The sequence below is a fragment of the Agelaius phoeniceus genome, chromosome 1 (genome assembly GCF_051311805.1).
Source record: "Agelaius phoeniceus isolate bAgePho1 chromosome 1, bAgePho1.hap1, whole genome shotgun sequence".
Taxonomy (NCBI): domain Eukaryota; kingdom Metazoa; phylum Chordata; class Aves; order Passeriformes; family Icteridae; genus Agelaius; species Agelaius phoeniceus.
The window spans coordinates 65710242-65732092 of NC_135265.1; the positions used below are offsets into that span (position 1 = coordinate 65710242).

The 21851-nt window shown below is 41.1% G+C and overlaps 1 protein-coding gene across 3 annotated transcripts in view; it reads right to left on the reverse strand.

Moving 5' to 3' along the window:
* Positions 1 to 21825, reverse strand: part of NUP153 (nucleoporin 153) — a 44182-nt gene extending 22357 nt beyond the window's left edge. Inside the window, exons 1-5 of one of the 3 annotated variants that reach the window (XM_054627749.2) lie at positions 21514 to 21825; positions 5001 to 5217; positions 2534 to 2782; positions 1096 to 1235; positions 885 to 1013 (exon numbers count right to left, since the gene is read on the reverse strand). In XM_054627749.2, the coding sequence (XP_054483724.2) occupies positions 885 to 1013; positions 1096 to 1235; positions 2534 to 2782; positions 5001 to 5217; positions 21514 to 21609 (831 nt within the window). In that variant the 5' untranslated portion in view covers positions 21610 to 21825. The remainder of the gene's footprint in view (positions 1 to 884; positions 1014 to 1095; positions 1236 to 2533; positions 2783 to 5000; positions 5218 to 21513) is intronic. The other 2 variants (XM_054627767.2, XM_054627742.2) reach the window with 2 other exon arrangements.
* Between the last annotated feature and the right edge of the window lie 26 nt (positions 21826 to 21851).

Below are 21851 nucleotides of genomic sequence, written 5' to 3' on the forward strand. Positions count from 1 at the left end.
CTCAACACCAAGTCAGGAAAACCCACAAGGTTCAAGATTTCCCTGAATCAGGAAATGAGTCCCCTTTTTCCATGGTAGAAACAGACTGCCAAAATAGGTCCAGCAAACTTATCTTCAGTTCCTTAAAGTTCCTTTTGACTTTTCAGTTTTTTAACAAAGGGCATTCTCATTTAAACAAATTAGAACCAAATCAGATTTTACTGACTTGCTTTTAGAGTCAACTCTAGCTACTGAGAGCAGTCAGGATTTTTAGTTTGCTGGTTGATTTTAGACCACAAAGAACACTTGGGGACAAACAGCTCTTCTCATGAGCCATCTGAATGACAGTAAAATAGAGAGCATCGTTTTGTTTATCGTGATATAGCATGTAGGACTGCATGCCTCCCTCTCAGTAACAGAACTGCAAAGGATGAACAAATTTGCCTTTTGAATACTCTTATATTTAAAAATGCGCAATGTGTTCATAGTTTGAGTGCTTGTGTAAGATCCACAGGCAAGTATCAGGGAGGTAACTTTTGCTGCTATTAACAAAGTTTTAGAAGTTATGCCATCATTGTAATTATTTACATGTTATTTTACCATAATACAGTCAGAGGCAGACCATGGCAGAACATGGAAATTTCTGGAAGACATAACAGAGGAAACCCCTAATAAAAGAAACTGCCCAGGAACTAAAATGCTACTGTCATTCTCTGCTTTATGATAAGCATTTCTACATAAAGTGTTACACAAGAATTGAAACAAAAACTGTAGGCTGAGTGGGCAAGATAGGAACTGTTGCCACATTTTTCAAGTTAAGTTCCCAGCTCAGAGCTTTTTTGGCTGAGCTCCCCCTTCCGTATTTCATTTACGTTTTCCCTCCTACTGCACTACTGTTCTCATACCTGGTAAGCAGAAGTCTGCACTTTTGTCTGTCTTGCTGCTGCAGCTGCACCACCATAAGAGGTCTTTCCTGGGTAAAATGGAGAATCCCCGAGCTGTCTTGTCTTAAAGACAGAAGTGTTTCCAAGTGACTACAGAAAGGTATTATGGTAACTGGTTAGTTAAATGGCTACACATTCAACTTGACTAAAATTAATACTGTGCAGTACTTACAGGAGAGGGAGATCCAAAAGCAGACAAATTGAATGCAGGTTTTTTAGAGCTAGATGCAGGATGTTGTGAGAGGGAATGAGATCTTTCAGCCTCTGGGGACCAGAGCAGTGGTGCTGAAGTATTTTTTGAAACTGTGATATCTGCCAAAATGACAAATGCCATATGTAAATGCTTTGTGTACACAGAGAAATTTAGTATTAAACATCACACAAATCTAGAGTTCTCTACAAAAACATCTCACAAAATGAAAAGGTCCCTTAACACTGATTTCTCTGGCACTCTAACCTTCAAAGCTCTTCAAACAGATTAATTTCACATATGGTATGAAACCCAAGTACCAACTCTGAACCTAAAAATCTGTTCACAGAACTGCAAATACATGACCTTTCAGTATTTTCAATACTGACCCAATAACAATATTTCAAAAGCATTCACAAGTTAACAGCACATTTCCAATACAACACAATTTTATTTTTTCTTCTTTCATGATAAAATAAAGGAACTGCATAAACACTGGTGCATCTCTAACGATGCAAAGTTTTTCTTATATTGGTAGAGGGTTGGAAACCAGCATAGGACAGAACTGACCAGGTCTTAAACCTGAAAAATTACCCAAAGGCTGAATTAACACAGTTAACCACCTATTTTCTCTATGTCTTATGGAGACATAGCAGAAAGTTCTAATAAACTCAGGTTATATTGCTATGCCCTGGCAACACCTACTCTGAATTGTCAAACTGTGGTCTCAAGAGAACTGGCTGAGCACACCTCCATCCCCATTTAAATGGGGAACTAGAATAATTTGCAAACCTGCTGTTTTGCCATTTCTCAGTGAGACACCTAGGTCACATTCTACATAAATACAATGTCTTGGGGGTTTTCTTACTTAAAAAGGTGTAGATTCTAATGAGTTTGGCAAAAAAAAAAGAGGAAGTATTGACAAATTATGCTCTCTATCAAGAATAGCAAAAAAAAAAAGGCAGCCCAAACTTGTTCAATCAGAATAGTTGTTTTATTGACTCCTGGTAAAAAAAATTTCAAGAATATCTTGTGTTTTTATTTTTCAACCGTATTTACTCATATTTAGCCAGCTGAGAGATATTCTGAGTCAATCCTCCTGCTAGGCAACCAACCCAGCTATCAAGCTACAGAAAGTCATCTTCATCTTCTATTATTCCCATTCAAGATTTACAGATAAGCAAGCTAAAATTGTATTTATCAGCACTGAATCTTTACAATATAACGGGCTCATAAATGTATTCCAAGCATGGCTATATTTAAAAGGTGATGGGATTATATCCTTTTGAAAGACTAAAAATTAAATTTAACATTGAGAGCTGACATTCTCCTGCTTTATTTACTAAGGCCATGTGGAATATTAAAGAATAGATAGTACTTTATGTTATCAAACAAACCAAAGAGAGAACACAGAAGCTACCTTTATCAGATGCTCTAGAGGAGAAGCCACTGGTTGTTGAGATGTTATCATCATCATGCTGAGAGGTAGAATCTTTTATTTCCTTTACAAGGGACAGCCCAGGACTGCCGATGCCAAGTGTGGAAGATGTGGAGGGCTGACAGTGCGGGACTGTGGAATCCAACACGGTGCAGTTCAAATGGCTCCGGTGAAGGGAGGGCCTTGTCAACACATCCGAGAAGTTCAATGCAGACCTGCTCGTGGATGGTTCTAAACAACAACAGCCAATCAGCTTCCCTACAGACAAGCTCACAGAAGCCAAAACCTGTTTTCTATCAACAGCCATGCTTATTGCCAAGTTCTATGCACAAAAATAGAGAAGCCGAATTTAACTTCCTCACCCAGATAGGGTTTCATCTGTCTGATTACAACAGCAACACTGCTTGCAATACTAAGCATTAATGTTGCATTAACAAGTACTTAAGGATGGGATTTTTCTGAATTTCATCAAAATCTGACCCTGCACTCAAGCGCTTAAACTGTGTCTTTCACTAAATCAAACATCTATAAATTCCTTCTCCTCCAGATAATGCTTACAATAAGCTTTCCAAAATTTGCGATTACATGACAAAAACTGCAGAGTTGTCCAACACTTATCTTTTTTCTTGTAAAAAAGATGGTGTCAGTCTGAATACGTAACATCAAAGTATGTATTTGCAAAGATTTTCAGGGGTTTATTTGTTGTGGCGTCATCATCCTCCCTTCCAAATTCTACCATATCAGGTCATGCTATAGGCAATTTATCTCCTATCCATTAGTTTTCGAGATTTTGGCACAAAGGACAAGTAAGCAACGTGGCCTCAGTTGTAAGACAGTCATTTTTTCCTCATTAAAAGGGTGGGTAAACACTGCCAGTGTCCTGCAAGAGGTGGTCTCACAGCTCCAGCTTGCCACATGAACAGAATAGCAATTAATGGCCATCTTGCCTGATATCCATATGCCTACAGTCCCTCCCACGATTTCTGAGTATGAACATAATTTTGAGACACTATCATCCTGACATTTCTGCTGAAGCTTAAACTAGCTACTTCAATCTTCATAAGCACTGCACTGCTAGTAATTAATTCTCCAAAGCACTGGTAGATTTTTAAGCCTGTCTTGTTTGAGATGAAAGAAAGTGTTATCAGACCAAAGGCCAGCCAAGCAAAGGAACATAGGCTCTTGCACATTGTACCTCAGAGCCAAAGAAACAGGCTTTCTAAAATAAAAACACCAGTAACAATAAAAAAAAATTATTATTAACTATAGCTAGAAAAATTAACTACAACGTCCACAAACAGAAGCTTCTGATGGTTCTAGCGGGTCCCATCTGCTCCTGATTTCTTGGAGCTAGAAAGTTTGCTGTGCAGCTGTTCTCACTGAAAGATCCTTTCAGACAATTCTTCAGGAAAGCCAACACATGTTACTCATTCATGAAAACCTTCTCTATTCCTTTATACAAACTTATGCTCAAGCTACAGCTACACAGAGAGCTGTAAAGCTCCGTATTTACAATTAGATAACATTGGTGAGAAAGGTATTTCCTCATTACTTTTCATTCTGCCAACAACAAGCAGCTGACTGTCCACACAGATGGTTCCATACTTGTTCTCAGACAACATTTCTCCCCTAATTAAAAACTGAGTTCCCAAAACTGCTAATTTAAGAGAAACTCAAATGAGAGCATATGCAAATTCACAGAGTACTACAGAAATAGTGAGAGGCATAGATATAAAGCACAGCTAAATTTTAATATGATAAAAGAGTAGTAAACTTCTTTGCCAAGGATCCAAATAGTTTCCAAAGACTCCAAGCTAGCAATGCCACACAATGTTACAAAATATTTCAAAAATAATAATGTCATAAACGAAGCTCCCCAGATCTCCACTAAACTAACAAAGGAATTTAATAAATTGATTGAAGAAGCTCAAAAGAAAAGAAAAAATATCAGGACACATGAAGGACTTCTCCTCTGGCATTCTAGCATCTGGTCTTTTGTTTTGAGGACAACAAAACAGATTAATGTTTCTACTACCTTAAGCAATTAGATAAACTTTCATCCCAGATCCTTTAAAAAGAAAATGTAACCCAAGAAACTTGCAAATGAATGCTAGCAGTATTTTACACTTGGCTACTTGACTACCTGAAGTTAACTCATGACTTTCAAGGGCTCTAAGTGAACTTCCAGTATGTTTAAACTTTGAAGCTAAGGCAGTTCTAAAAACTGAGTTACTGAGGTTTATTCCTTTGTTTTTCCAATACGTGGGGTTATTTTGGGTTGGGGTTTTCGGCAGGTTGGTCATTTTGGTTTGGGTGTTACAGGGTTTTTTGTTGTTTGCTTTTTTTCTGTCCAAACGCTCCTTCCAGCCTCCCCTAGAAATGTAGATTCAAAACCAAAAATCTGTGAATAAATACAGATGGTCAGAATACTAAATGATATTGCACATACCTTCTAAATTAATTCTTGCTGATTCAGGCGTGACTCTCCCATCAATTACCATGGCATCTTCATTTGCATAATCATGGTGATAGTTTACTGGATTCTCTTCCTCATTTGCAGATTCATTCATATCTACACATTTATCTTCCCTTTTATTGAAATACTTCTGCAACCATCCTGGTACAATGTTTTTCACTGATTCGGTCACTCTGCTAAGGAGCCCCAGCTTGAAAGAAAAATATATGAGCACAGTCAGCAGCATGATCTGGGATGCAACCTTGCACAGACCTCGAAGACAGACATTAGACAGCAATATTCAGATGAGTAAGATAAGAAGGTGGTGGATCCTTCATAAAGAATTCCTATACTTCTGGAACATGCATGACAAAAATGCACTTAACACTGATTTACTACTAACCCATCAGTTTCTGCACTTCCCAGTCACCTTGGCAAAACTTCCACATTCTGAAACTACAGCTGAAGTTCACCAAAGGCTTGTCAAGTCACAAGGTCATAAAGAAATTAAATTTCTAAATAACTCCTGATGTACACATGTTTTGAAGACACCTTCACTTGAAAAACCATCAAACCGAGAAGCTCAGCAATTATCTACAGCAATAATGATAAGCAGTAATAGCTACTAAAATCAGTGAACTTAATTATTTCTTTTTCTAATGCTGAACTGCAGGAACAATGCTCACCAAAAACCCCACTATTCTGTTCTGAATAGTGAAGGGATCCTGAAAGAATCTCCAAAGAAACAGCTACAGTTGAACAACAGACTCCTCACTACAGGACTGTTGATCAGATTCCATTTGATCAATTTTCATTTTGTATCTACAAACCTTAATATTTGGCAGTTACTGAATACATAAAAGCCATTTCCATTTTGACATTTACCAATTATTTGTAATGCTTACATTCTAGTAAGAAATATTTATTTAACATTTTGGTTTAGGCAGTCACTTGTTCCCCATCATACCCTCAAAATTTCAACATGCCTTCTTGTCAAATCTCAACCCTGTGCAGCAGAGTGCTTGCAGCATGGAGCTGCCCCTCTTAGACTGACTGCAGCCACAGAACCTGCTGCTAACCTCCACAAGCTTAAGAAAGCACCAAAACTACCTTCACAATTTCAACACTTTGGAAACTGAAAAGCAAAAAGAGCGTAAAAAAGATTTTTGTTGAACTTCATTGCCAGTTGCTAACACATGCATCAAGGTACTTCATTATTTTTCTGGGTTTAGGCAACAAAAATTTCTAAAAATTATTATTCATGCGTAGAAAATGGAGAATATTCTTTGAACATGTAGTAGTTAAACAACTCTGAAACAAGAACCCTGTTGTATTCAACTTTCTTTAAAAATTCAGCACACATGAAAGAAAAAGTCCATATCTGTCATTCACATATTTCATACACAGTAACACAAACACCAACTTACAGGACAGCCTTGAATCTGGAGTTAGGAGGGGGGCTGGCAAAGAGGAGAAAAGCAAGGTAGAAAACAAAAGTCTATTCACAGAAAGAAAGTCATCTTAATTTACAATTTGACATGTTTCATAATGATCTGTAATTTAATCTTTTACTTGCACAAAGACAGAATAACTAGCCTGGGACAGCTTAAAGTAGATAGAATACAGCATAATAAATGCATCTATCACAATTACCACACTAAGATGCACACTAATATGCCATGCTTAGAGTGTTGCTGCTATTCTACATAAATACTAAGCTTCAACACCAGAGCTCAAAAGCAGTTCAGTGCCTGGCACCAGCAAAGAGGCAGCCTGTACCTCTGCTCCCAGCCCCTTATTTTCACCTTTACTTGTGACACACTGTCCCCCTTTAGGGGAGTGAGTATTTTGCTGCTACGAATAAAAGCATATCAGGAACTCAGAGTCAAAATTTGCCAAAATAAGCAAATGCTCAGGACACAAACTGCATCCAAGGCAATTGCTCTTTCAAAAAGACAGGCATTACTATATTCAGTATTGCTAGAGAATCTCTCCATTAAAGAGTGAGACATTACTGGACATAAAACAGTATGATTGTCTTGCTGAGGAAATCCTCCCAGGACTGAAAACTACCTGAGACTCAAGATGGAAGAAGCCACAGGCATCCAGAAGAGTAAACACCCAACCATTAGTAATCCTAATGAGTAACTGGAGAATGTAGCCAGACTAGTAATCAACTAAGATGACGTTTTACCATCCATATCTGACACCAGACTGGTTTGACCCTTTCATGCAAATGGCAGCCTTGCCATTCTCCACATAGTCAGCATTCCAAGCTGGATAACACAGGGTAACTTCCCAAACCTGCCCATGAGCTGGAACTCAGCACAGCAGTACTGCACCAAGTACTAATGGCTTGCTCCATCCAGCTTAGGCACAGTGGTAGACAAGGAGCATAGTTTTATACTCCAGAATAATTCTGGCTTAGTGACAAAGCAAGAGAAAGCAAAATACATGTAAAGGCACCTACATTTTCTGTCAGCAAAATATGTTAAAGGCACTTTGATAGAACTATGCAGGCATTATAAATGAGCCATCATCAAAAACAGATTCCATTAAAAAAAAACACCTCCCCCCTAAAAGTATTCCATATTCCCCAGGTATGCCTATTCAAATACACACAGATGACACACCAAAAAAAAACCCCACCAGAATTCCTTCCATCATCTCTTATCTGCCCATCAGAGCTAAAAGCCAATCAATAAAGCTCTGTGGTTGGATTCTTGATCAAGTCAGGCAGTTAAGGTACCACTGACCAACTACACATTTGAACACGCATACTGCTTATTCCTGCCAGAACAATTCAGCAAAATGGCATGCCTTACTGTCTTTAAAGGTGGCATTTTAATCTTACCCTAAGTTGCAGTTTTCTTATACTTCAACTTCAGCACATGCATTTGAACACCCTTTCCCTCTCTCGGCACATGCAAACAAGCCAACCCTGTCAGCAGCAGAGCACACCCCCTCTACTACTGTGTCACCAGCTCTGCACTTTGTTCATCCCATCTCCTCAGAGAGGAATCATTAATCCTTCTAGAAAGCTGACAAGGATAGTACACATCTCATTGATGCCAACAGATCTTCAGATATGAAGTACAGAAGACACAGCAAGAGACAACTCTAGCAGGCTTATTCTCCAGCCAACTGCTCAGATCCTGACCTTCTCACGCCACAAATATGAACCAGCCTCTTCCAGAACACCTTCATTCAGTACAGCTACTCTGAACATGCTACTGCACAAAAACTGTTCTAGTTCCCAGTCTCAGGTTGCGAGCAGAGGACATGGCACTGGCACTCAGTCTAATGTTCATAACTTCTCATTTCTACAGGCCACACAGGTACCAAACTTAGTATCATGGAAGGGCAAAAGACTCAGAGAGGCAGTCCCAACTGTGTGACTGCTGTGTTTTATTCAGTGAAAATGTTTTACTCCTTAACTGACTGATTTCAGAGGTTTGAGCTGCTGTCAGTATCAACTGCTATCACCTCAAATACACTCACCCCAAAAAATATCAGCAGGAAAGCTGAACAAAATGAAAATCCACCAGAAAGACCCAGTGGCTTATGAATAGGTATTTACAACAGTTTTTCAATATCTGTGCATCATCTCAAGTGTCTGCAGCTCTGCTAGATCTAAGTCTATGTATACAAACATCATAGCAACAGTAACTACAGTAACAGCTACTCCAAGGCATATTGGCTTGACATCATGGAATCACTGAACTATTAAAGCTGGAAAAGACTTCTTAGATCATTGTGTCCAACTGGGACCCAACAGTCCAAACCCTCCTTGTTTGGGCACAAACACTCATTAGTGAGTTTCAAGCCCTGCTCCTTAGGTCCCAAGACTCGTCTGAATGGCCCAGAGCATTATTTTGAAGGCTCCACGTCCGATTTGGAAGGCCCAAAGCCTCACTTGTAGAATTCAAAGTCTTTATAAAGTACAAAGGCACATCTCCAGGCCCAAACCTTAGCTTCCAAAGCCTCCTATTTAGGATTCAGCCTTTATCTAATGGGCTCAAAGCCTTCCTCTATGCCTCCAAAACCCCATTTCTAGGGAGCAGAGCCTCAGTTCAAGGTATTGAAGCATCATTTGAGGGCACAAAATCCAAGAAAATCCAACTGCAGCATTCAAACCCTCCTACTCACCTCCAAAAGCCTACTTCCAGGGGCCAAAGACCTGTGTTGGAGACTCAAATCCTTCCTTGGAGGGTCCAAAGCCCTCTTCTCATAAGGTCATGGAATCATTAAGGTTGGAAAACACCTTTAGGACCATCAAGTCCAACTGTTAATTCAGCACTACCATCATGTTCACCATTCAACCACATCCTCAAGTGCCAGCTCCAACTGCCCTTCTCTGGACAGGCTCTAGCCCCTCAGTGTGCTCCTCCCAGAGAGTGGCCCAAATCTGAACACAGGATTCCAGGTGTGGCCTCACCAGTGCTGAGTACAGGGGGATAATCACTGCCCTGATCCTCCTGACCACATTATTGCTGATAGATACCAGGATGCCACTGGCCTTCCTGGCCAGCTGTGCACAGCTGGCTGCTCTTCAGACACTGCTGACCAGCACCACCACGTCCTTTTCCGCCATGCAGCTTTCCAGCCACCTTTACTCCTGCCAGCAGGGGGTTACTGTGACCCAAATTCAGGACTTGGCACTTCATCTTACTGAACCTCATACAACTGGCCTCAGCCCACCTACCAAGCCTTCCCAGATCCCTGTCTAGAACTTTCCTGTCCTCCAGCTGATCAACACTCCTGCCCAGCTTGGTGTCATCTTGCAAACTGGCTTGGGGTGCAATCAATCCCCCTTGTCCAGGTCATTGATGAAGATGTTAAAAAGGACTGGCCCCAATATTGAGCCCTGGCAAACACCATTTGTGCCTGGTCACCAGCTGGATGCAATCCCATTCACCACCACGCTCTGGGCCTGGCCATCCACACAGTTTTTTATTCAGCAAAGATCACACCCATTCACACCATGGGAAGCCAGGAAAATGCCATGGGAAATGGTGTCAAAGGCTTTACAATAAATTCTAGGTAGATAACATCCAACATCCACCAAGTGGGTAACTCTACCACAGGAGATCAGATTGGTCAAGCAGGATCTGCCTTCATAAACCCATGCTGGCTGCAACACTAAGCAAAAGATGCAGACAGACATATCAGTTACCAAACAGGTGTCATAATTTACTACTTTAAAAGACCATTTCTTCAAAGGATTTATATAAAGAAAGAAAGAAAAATAAGTAGTTTGTGGTCATAGTTTGAATTCCAAACTTAAAAGCAGGCAATAGCTGGCCAAAAATATATTTCTTGGCCAAAAATATTTACAGAATAGGACAGTTGTTCCAGCTTGTAAGGGTCTTTCACATAGCATAGGGTGAGGAAAGTACTGGCAGAAGCACTCAGCAGTGACACATTACTCAAAAACATCCATTTTGTAACTGAGTTGATTTCAGTCCAGAAGGTTCAAGTATGAAAAAATTGTATAAAAATTTTATAACAGTCATACACTTAGAGAAATTTGTCAGAGATGCAAAATACACAACTGGATAAAAGAGCTGATTTCCACTTCACTGTACACACACCTCTGTAAAGCATCAAATTCTTGCCTCTCAGAGACTTCCTTGCTTCCAATTTCAAAGTTAAAGCTATCGGAACATATGAATCAGTAAGTCCTCAAAAAGAAAGTTATCAGTGAAGTTCACTGAGACAGAGCAGATCAATCTAACCAAGTCCAAACACCAAAAAGGAATTTTCTTTCCCTCCATCCCCCACAGTTAGCTCATGCCAGCTCTGGCACATAACAGGCTACTCTCCATACTAGCTGAATTCATTAATCTGGCAAAAAGTACATGTTTCTCTGCTGGGCCAATGAGTTAAACTGGCTCAGTGCACCAGAACTGGCCTGAGAGAAAGTATGATCAGGCAGTCAGAACCAGAGGAACATGAAACAAAACTTCTCTTTTCTTTCAATCATCCTGTGCCCGTATTGTCATTAAAGACACTGTCCCATTCTCCTCTTCATCTCACCCTTCCCTTGTGCTGCCACTAGCACATACAAGCAACCAAATGATGAACTGTAGCAAGACTCTATTAAATAGATCCAACCAAAAAACTGTCTATAGACCATGATGGTGAGGGACTACCCCTCAGGGGCATCAGGCTGCTGGTGCAGCTTACCATGTGCCTGCATTGATGCTCATGTAACAGCAGGAATAGAAATGGAAACATGACATGATTGTCTCTTGTAGCAGCAGACTTAGACTGGATTAGACTAACTCTGCTTTTGCTATTCAGAGAGTGGCTTCAATTTGGATGTAGGACAGCAGAGTTTGATATTTCATTTAGAAAAAAGACAATAAAACTTATGACTTAATATGAACAATATTTTTCAGCAATGTTATTAATTATGTAACATTTGAAAAACAACAATTTTATTTAAGGCAAGTGGACTAGTTCAGTTTTATTCCTGAAGGTCTTGAAGAAAGGATTATATTACCAGATGCATGTGTATTTCTTTCTTATTGCTTAAGTGAGCCTTATTTTCCTTAGTCTAGTTAGCTTTAGAATAAAGGTTCCAGGGAAATTAATGTATTTTCTGGCACTGTATGCACATCTGTATACGTTATTATCACTTAAAACTGAGAGCAAAACACCAGTATGCGCTCTGAGAGATAAATCAGTGCCTAACACACTAGGTTAAATCCTTGTGACACTGAATGGTTTTTACCTGAAGTTTTGTCCACACCTTCAGCTGACACAGTGACAACATTACAAAACACACCACAAAGTACAAGGTACCTTTCTTTCTTCCTTTTAAGAAGCACTACACAGGCACTAGTTAACTCTCAGCAGCAATCAGCAATGGGTGCTGTAGATTACATTCAGTATTACCCTTTGAGATGGAAATCTATCAGCAGCAAAACCAAAACATTGAAGATTCATCACACTATTTTCCCTTACAAATTTAAAAGCAGTTTTAAAGTTCTTTCTTTCCCAATTTAAGAAGGAACTCCAAGTAGTTAGTATTTTTTAATTGAGGACTGCTCATCTCAGCTGCTACAGTGTGTCCCCAGGTAAGTTTCATACGCAATATCTAGAATTATATTAATTGAAATGCTGCTCAGAATATCTTTCCTATAAGGAAACCATATAGTCTAAACTTATTACTTTTATTTCTGACATAACCACAAGGAACAAGTTTAAAACTAGAATGATCAGAAGTACATTTCCCATGGCAACAGATGGTCTTTACAAGTTCATTAGCACAAGTTATCAGATTTTGCAAAGTATAACATACATTTTATATTTACGATTTAAATACATTATTTGCACATAAAATTGTTTATCTTATTTATAGGTACTCTATACACATTAAGATGCAATTCATTACGTATTTCAACATCACCAAACATAACTGGTAATGGCAAAGTCTTCCTCTTTCCTGCATTTATAGCCAAGGAGTTCATGCATACATACAAAGGCTATCAATGCATCATACCCCACACTACAAATTTGCTACCTGCCACAATGCACAAGGCTCCCAGCAAAGAACTAAACATTTTCAACGTTATTTTGCCTGAAAGCACTCACAAACAAAACATGGTACCATCACACTACGGCACATAGTGGTGAGGACACACTATGTATTTAAACCCAAAAACGGGCAGCCCAAATTCTGCAACAACTCCTGAAGCAGCAGTTAAATGCCATCTGAGATCAACTTGCAGCTTGCCAATGTCCATCCCTATGTTCAGTGCTTCCTACTGAGGATAAGGCTTGAAGGTTTGAAGCATATTTCACAAAACTAAGCTACAAAATCTCACTCCTGACATTTTGGAACACAGTCATCAAAACAGAAGACTGGAATTAAATCTTTCAAGATAAACCAGTATTAGTAAAAAACCGCAAAATATTCACATCCTCCCTCTGAACTATCTTTTCTGTCCATGTTGATCTATAAACTGAGCTGATAATAGCACATACCAGTCATTTTGCAAAATCTACAGCCAATCCTGTTGCACCCTCAGTATGTTATCTAATTCACAAATTTTAACAGGTAAATTAAAATCAAGTAAGTAAATCATCGCATTTAGTTATTTGCTGCGATAATTTCGTACTTCAGCAAAACTCAAAGCCTTCCTACCTTTTAAGTATCATCCACAGATGTGCACCATACAAAAGTTATGCCTCACAATTCATCTAACCAGCATAACCTGCAATTACTTTAAATTGGACACATCTAACCCTGGTGCATACAGTTCCTGACTAGATTCTAAAACGTTTGGTGAATTAAGAATTGGTGCTTAAGAGAAACGGAATAAATGACCCTTGGGCACAGTTGCTTTAGCTGGAGCAGGGAGGGGTATTGTTACATTCCTTGACATTTTCAGGTAATATTCTGAAACTGGAAAGCCCAGGTAGCCTCAACTCTGCTGCAAGGCAGTAATATTCCATTGTGAGAGGCAGCAGTATCTTTCTGGCTGTATTTTTTCATCACACTGCAACTGACAGAACCAAGAGCACCTCACTTTAAACATATAACCAGTATCTTCAGACACTTCTTTTACCAGCAACATGAAAAATTGCTATTGCATGTAGAGATTATTTTTTTTGGTGACTCAAGGTCACTAAAAAATCGTCTAAAATATGTATATATTCTACAACTCTGTAAAGTAAGTTTAGTAACAAATACTGAGGGCTGACATTAGAACACATGCACTGATATAGATAAATTTAATACGCATCTGGTTGCACCACAGCAATTCCTGAACACAGCTAGATTTAAATCAGTTTAAACCTTGTTTTTATCTGATTTGCTTAGGATAATTTTAATTACAAGTGCACCTGTATTACAGTCTCACCAATTTTATATCTCATTACTATAAATATTTCAGTGCCTCACTGTAATTCAGTCTCAAAGAAAATAACAACTGAACAGTTTAGCTCTTTGCTTGGTTTACTTCAGTCTTGGAAGTCACCAGGCCTTGAACTCTAATAGGGGAAAGAGTTTTGTGACATATCTGCTTCAAAAACATTTGATTCAAAATACAATCATAACTAAAAGCAAAGTCAGCCAGCTCCCCAAGACACTCTCACACAACTTTTTCCAAGAGCAAAACCATCAAGAAAACATTAAATAGTCTCAGCAAAGAGAAGCAAAGTTTTCTACTGCCTCACATATTTGCAAATTGTGTATGTGCTATTCACAGGTGTAGGACTCAATGCATGCTGGTGTATCTGTGTTAGCCCAAGCATTTCATCCCAGCAAATGGGAATGCAATGATGATGATGAACTCATGTTTCAGTTGAAAAAACCCACAGTAGTCTCAAGCCAAAACCATCCAAAAATCCTGCACTTAAGTGCAACGCATATAGATTCATAGAATGTTTTGGGTTGGAAGGGACCTTTAGAGGTCATCTAGTCGAAACTTCCCTGCAATGAGCAGGGGCATCTTCAACTAGATCAGGTTGCTCAGAGCCCCATCTAACCTGACCTTGAATGTTTCCAGGAAGGGAGCTTCAAACACCTCTCTAGGCAACCTGTTCCAACGTATCATCATTCTCTTCTTAAAAAATTCTTCCTTACATCCAGTGTGAATCAACCCTCCTCCTTCAGTTAAAGGAGTCTAAGTCCTCTTTAGGTTCTCAAAGGTGTTCATAAGGTCTTCCCAGAACCTTCTCTTCTCCAGGCTGAAGAGCACTAACTCTCCCAGCCTGTCTTCATGGCACAGGCTCTTCTGCCCCCTGACAATTCTTGACGCCCATCTCTGTCCTCACTCCAACAGGTCCATGTACCTTCCTGGGCTGAGGACCCCAGAGCTGGATGCAATACTCCAGGTGGGGCCTCACCAGAGAGGAGTGGAAGAACAGAATCCCCTCCCTCAACCTGCTGGCCACACTGCTTTGGATGCAGCCCAGGATATGTTTGCCTTTCTGGAAGCACACATTGCCAACTCATAGGCAGCCTCTCATGCATCAGCAACCCCAAATTCTTGGCAGAGCTGCTCTCCATCTACTCATGCCCCAGCTTGCATTGGTACTGGGGTTGCACCAAGCCAAGGGCAGTACAATAAATACTAAACTGATTACACAGAATATTAAAAAGCAAAAAACACGAGATTTTTTTCAATTTAATGGCAGAAAAAAAATGGAAAAGTATATCACATGACCTGCCACTAAGACAGGAGACATTTTTAAAAATTGGTCAGCAAAATAGCAACCCTAGAACAAAGCCTCTTAGTTACTCTCTTTTTGAGGGCAAGCTCGCAATTTACTCTGGAAAAACTGCAACAGTGAGACAGAGGCATTATCCTCAAGAGACAGCAGAACCCCAAAGACAGAATTAGAGGATAGACCAGCAAAAGGATTACCAACCTAGAGCAACAGTGACATTTACACTGAAACTATGCCCGCATGTGCTCTGTGGTCCAGCTGCAGCAGCTCTGACAGAACCACACACACAGAGGCTGCATGGCACCCCAGAGATCACCTACTACTGCAACCTTCTCCTCAGACAATGGCCAAAACCAGCAGGTCCACCTGGGTTTTCAGACATCTCTGGGCAGTTCTTCCAACATGCTGGCAAGTCTCACAGTTAAAAGATTTTTCCTATTATGAAATCAGAATTTCCATTTTGGCATCTTGAGTCCATTGTCCCTTTGTATTGCTATGAATCTCCTAGAAGAGCTTGCTACACTTTCTCTATAGTCTTATTAGGTATTTGCTGCTCTTAATCTGAACACACCCAGTTCTCCAAGCCATTATGATTTTGATGTCTCCCAACCAGACTCACTCCTGTATGTCTTCCTTGTCTTTTTTTGAACTGGAGAGGACAAAACTAGACACAACAGTCCAGATGCAGTCCTAGAAGTGCTGCATTCAGGGGAAAAAGCGACTCCCTTAACATCCTTCCCACACACTTACTAATACCTCCCAGTATGCATCTGGCCTCTTTACCTCAAGAGCGTGCTGCTGACTCACATTCAACTTGCTGTCCAGCAGGTAGGTGGGGTTGTTTTGTCCCAGATGAAGGACTTCACATTTGCCTTTATTAAGACTCACAAGGTTCTTGGCAGCCGACTTCTGCCAAGTTCCCTCAACGGCAGCCCCGTTCTTCATTATGCAACAGGGCTGAAGTTCCCAAGGGTTGGTATTATCTGCTGAGGATCCATGGCATTCCTTGGTTGTTAATAAAGACATAGAACAACCTCAATATCAACCTCTGAGAGCTCTATTAGCAATTGGCTGCCACTGGATCTTTGTACTGCTGGTCACAACCTTTTGAGGTCAATGGTCCTGCTAATTTTCCAATCACTTTACCGTCCACCTGACAAGTCCGTATTTCACCAAGTGGACATCAGGGATCACATGGGAGACCATGTTGCAGGCATTGCTAAAGTCCAGGTAAACAACATGCACCGTTTGCCCCATGACCACTGAGCCAGTCATCCCAGTGTGTTATGAATTCAGTACATAATGCTATGGCAGCCCACCACCTGCAGTAACCTGCAATACTTTTGCTCAAACATTTCTGGCGCACAAAAGACTCTGAGCTCTGTCCCGCCGAGTTGTTAGAATCAATCATTGTTGAGCAGCAGCTCAGTTTGTCCATGGCAGGGGAGCAAGAACTGGTTCTAATTACTGGCTGGAGGAATAAATAACTCAGAGGAAGTGATGTGCTGCCAGCAACCAAAGACAATTTGCAGTGTCCCAGCTAACACACTCAATTATTTCATCTGCTTTTTTCTTTTCCTAAGATACCACTCATTAATACTGCTTGTCCCCAACACTTCACAGCCTCCAAGACTGTCACAACAACACTTTGAAACAAACCCTAGAATATTAATGAAATGCTATAGCAATCATCATCTACAATTTGTAAAGTGTACAGTACTGCTAGCCTAAATGAGAGAAAACTGTCAATATCTCAGTGTTATAAATTCTTCCCAATTAGGATACATTTTTGTTTACAGTAGCAGTAGAAAGCCAAGTGCCAAATTTAAGTACCTGTTTTGCCAATACAGTATCATATTGCTGGGACAATGACAAAACTTCTGATGTTGACTATCAGCCCATCTCTTAAAAAAAATCTTTAAATACACATTAAACATTTCTTCAAATCTCTTTGTTTTAGCTCAATGTGCTAGCTTACTACTAAACTAAATCAAGCAGAATTGCATACAAATACAACCATAGTAAGTGTGCTTCAAGGTGCAATCCTGTTGACTGGAGTTAATAAAATGGTATTTGTGTAGGTCCATATGGACATTCTTAATAAACTCTTTTTAAATTATCCTTTTCCTGTTTAAGGCCTATGAAAGATTACCTAGGTTACATTGCTCAATATGATACTCTAAGAAGTCTTAAGCATCAAAGTTTCAAAATTTCCTCACAAAATAAACATGGTAGTTTGTAAGATCCCTTCTGCCCATGGCCTGCAGTCACTGCCAAGCAAGGCCTACCTTCAAGACAGCAGCAGGCAGCAATGCAATGCTTTAGACACTGCTGCATACAGTTTTCAGTTCCCAGTCCTGTACCTAGTCCCTCTGGGAAGAACCTTATATGATGTCTCAAGTGACTTGGTGAAACTCACAAATCCAGAGGGGCTTTCATGACCCAGGCCTATGAAAGTGGCTTCCAGTGGCCTTCTGGTCCCCTTTGTCAGGTTATGTCCTAACTACATCAGCACAAGACCAACTACAATACATGCACAGATTTACGCTGGTTTCGTCAAGGAAAGCATCTTTGGATTTGGACATCTACATTATAAATATGCACTGGCACATACACATGTAGGAAAAAAGGAAAACATCACTCCTTGGCAGAAGTTTTAATGTACAGACATTATCTCTCATATCAAACAGCTCTAAGCTAAAGCTTAATGTGAATATAGAAGTTTATGGGAAGGTTATAAACACTTTTCAGGTAACTGGTTTTTTCTCATGCTTAAATCTGCCTGTATGAGTTTAAATAAAAGTGCAGGAAAATCAAAGTTCTCTGACTCCTTCATCTGAATGCTTAATACTCAAAAAAAAAATTACCACTAGAAGTTATTTTATTATTTTCTCCTTTAAGTCACACTTAAAATCTCTGAAATCTGTTACCTGGATGAGAATGGCACTGTTCCAAGTTAAACCAGCACACACACGAAAGCACAAAATTAAACATAAAATTAACAATAGGAACATACAAATACTCTTCTAGAAGCAGTTTAATAAGCCAGCAATGCAAACATCCCTCCCATTTAACACATCCGCATCGGTAATTCCCATCATCGATCTATCCAAATGACCAGGACAAACCAGCACTTAGAAACACTGGGGCCACATCTGGAAGATGAAACCAAGATGCCGGACACAACAGCTCCCTCACTTGGCATGAGCTTAGTTCTCAGAGAAGCTGTAATTTTAACCCAAGTGCCTAAGCTCCTTAAAAAGTGCAGGAGGAGGCAGGGTACTTCAGCACGGGATGGCCAAGTGAACACTGTGCTGAGCACAGCATAACCTAAACTCAATGCATTCAGTGTGGAGCTGTCAACACTCTACCCCAAGGAAAGCACAGTCAATGGGAAAAACTCCACCATCCTACTCCAAGAACACCCACCAAAGAGATACAAAAAGGCTCTTTTCATTCTGATATGTGACTCTCCCATCTCAAATCTTCATGGTAAGGGAGTGGATACTGTCCTTACCTCGTGGTGCTACTACTTTTTGTTTCTTGGTTTAATAATACAGCTGCTGACAGTGCACTTTTTATAAAGCAGGATGGTAGCCCAGAAAAGAAAATACTGTGGTTTAGTTCCTTCACTAGTGGGGGAAATCTACTCATAGCTCCATCTTCCAAGAGAAAATACAAACTGCAAGTCACATCCTCCAAGCAGCATCTGTTCATCCCTCCTATTTGAGACTGGTTTAAAAAAAGACTCTACAGTTAAAAAAACACACACACCAACGTAATGAAATATAGCTCTATCAGGCACCTGGGGAGAAAAGGGCAGGAAATTCTGCACTTTCCATGTTTATTCCAAGAATATATAAAACAAATAACTTCTGAAACCATGGATCAGAGGCTGTATGTCTCCACTCTTGGAAGGTAACATCTTATACATCCTCTTCCTGGCTCAACGAATCACACATTCTTGTTCTGAATAACACAGTTTCAGTCAGAAGAACTCAAAGACAGCACACAGCTTGGCAACTGGGATATTTGCCCAGAAAGTGGAAGATGTAGGTTGATGTCTCTAGGCAAAAAAAAATCCGAAGCAGGGTCTACCACATTTTGAACAAATGCTTTAGCTAATCATCTTTGAAAAGCAGCAGCATTTCCTCTTCCAAATGTCTTCTAAAGCTGTTGCTGCACTTAATGGAAGACTGACTCTGCAGCATGCTGGGCATGACTGGAGAATTCCCACCTGACCAAGCTCCCTAGGAGACTATGGCAAAATAACAACATCAAGAAAGCATAACAACTTCAGAAAAACACACAACAGGCTTACTATTGTAAGCCTGGCATCATGCTACTCATCTTTCATACAAGTGGAAAAGAACCAAATATCCTAAGAATTTTAAAGGTATTAGCAACATGGCATTCAGTGCTTAGGCACCTTTGGAACTTGGTGATAAGAGACTGAATTTTCAGGACTGCAGTCTTGACCCCAAGCACTTAGAACAGTTTTAATACAGTATTTCTATGAGCTTCCTTATTGATAATAGTTTGGGGAGCAGGAGATCATGTCCAGACTGCATTGAGCAGTTCCATGTCTTCCCAAACTCTTTACTGAGGGACAACACCAAACAACAGAATACCTTCTGCAGAGTGGATGTTATATTGAAAATAAGAACACTTATCAATTAATTCCAATTCAAGTAAGCTATCTACCCAGAGCTCATCTTTTTATGTAATGCAGGTTAGCAAGATACATAGGGTTAAAAAGCCATTCCTTACAATAAATGCACGTATCTGACACCTATCTGTTTGACTACCATTTCTTCCCCAATATATTACTTGTTAATTTGATTGATGTATTTGACTTGCAGCATCCATGCTCTGGGCAGAATCCCGCAGATATCTCCCCAAGCACGTGTTTGCTTTGCCCCATTGTTTAAATAAACCTACTAGAAAACACACAGAGGTAAGAGACAATAGAATAATCAGAAACTCATCTAACCTAAGTCTTTTAAATTCAACTGTTTTATCGGTTATCTACACAGTATCACCACGTGCAGGATATTGCAATTTCAACATTACTCTGTTGTTCACGTATGAGCTTTCAACATTTGCTCTGCAAGTGAAGTGCAGTGATTCTTTGGATGAAGCGTCACCCTGCCCTCACCCTGCCCGCTTTACAAGGACAACACTGCTGATCAGTGTGCTATACAAAGGATTAAGTATAGTACTTCTCAAATAATAAAAACTAATTGAGCAACAATTTATGCATAACACCCCCTCAATTTTACATACAGTATTTAATGTCCTGGCTTATATTACCGATTTAATGATGTAAACGCTTTGGTTTTACAGTCAATTTCAGATTCGTAAATACACGTGAAAGGCATTTCCAGAGCACTGTCTCCAGGCATCTTGAAATTCTCTGACAAACAGGAGTTGGGAAGGATCGTTGCTTCTACTCCCTGCAGCCACTCTAAATGGCATAGGATCTATGTACTGCAATTTAAAAACTATTTTTTAAATGTTATCTATCTATTCTGTTCTACAATACAAAGAAGAACAATGCCTCATGAATTAATTTTGCTCACATTGCACCAGCACGTTTAGGCATAAGGAAGGGGTGAAGAAACCTAAGGGTTCTGCAGGCAGCATCCTACTAAAAAAAAAAAAAAAAAAAAAAAGGAAAAAAAGGAAAAAAAAAAAAAGGTAAAAAAAAGAAACCACAATGGAAGATGCCTAACTATCCAGCACCCTCACAGACTCATTTGGAACCTGGAATTCGTCAGAAAAGCAAATATTGGAAGCTATGCACTTAAATCTGACGAGTAACTCTAACTTGATAACCCAGTTAAGATAAATTTAATCACGATTTAACCGGGCAGCGCGGAGACAAAACGAGCATCCCACGGAGCGGGAGCCAGCCCGCTCCAACCGCGAGGAGAGGGAATGCGCACCTACCCCTTCCCAGCCGCCTTCTCCTCCTCCTCCCGCCTTTGCTCCTGCCTAGCGGGGGACAGGCGGGAGACAAAGAGGAGGCGAAATCCCCCCGCAGCCCGGCGGCGCCGGAGCGGGGTGAGCGCCCGGAAATCCCACAATCCCCATAGCCCCGGCGGGAAACCCTTCCCTCGTCCCTCCCCACGGGCCGCTCCACCGGGAAACCCCAGCCCGAAGCCGCGCACGTGGGACTGCGTGGAGAGCGGAGGGGGGGGAGGGTGGCGGAGGGAAGAGGTCGGGCCTCCGGGGCGCCTCCTGCCGCCGCTGAGGGGAGCGCCGGGGGACAAGCGGGGTAGGAGGGGAAGGGCTTCACGGGGCTGACCCGCGACCTCACCTGCTGCTTGCCCCTCGCGTAGGGCGGCTTCGCGGCTCCCAAGTGGTGCCGTCGGGTCCGGATCTTGCCGCCGCCGCCGCCGCCGCCCGAGGCCATGATGCGATCCGGCCCGCCGCCGCCGGCGGCCTCGTCCTCCTCCTCCTGGTGCGGCCGCTGTGCTCCGCCGCGGCCCGGCAGCGCTGTCGCTGTCACCGTCCCCGCGGGGACGCGCCCGGCCGGGCCTCTCTCCCCCCGCGCCGCTCCCGCTCGCCACGCGCCGCGCGCGGCCTCTGGTGCGCGCGCGGGGGGCTCCTCCGCGGCCTCCGCCCCGCCCCTACCCGCGCGCGCGCGCGCTCGGG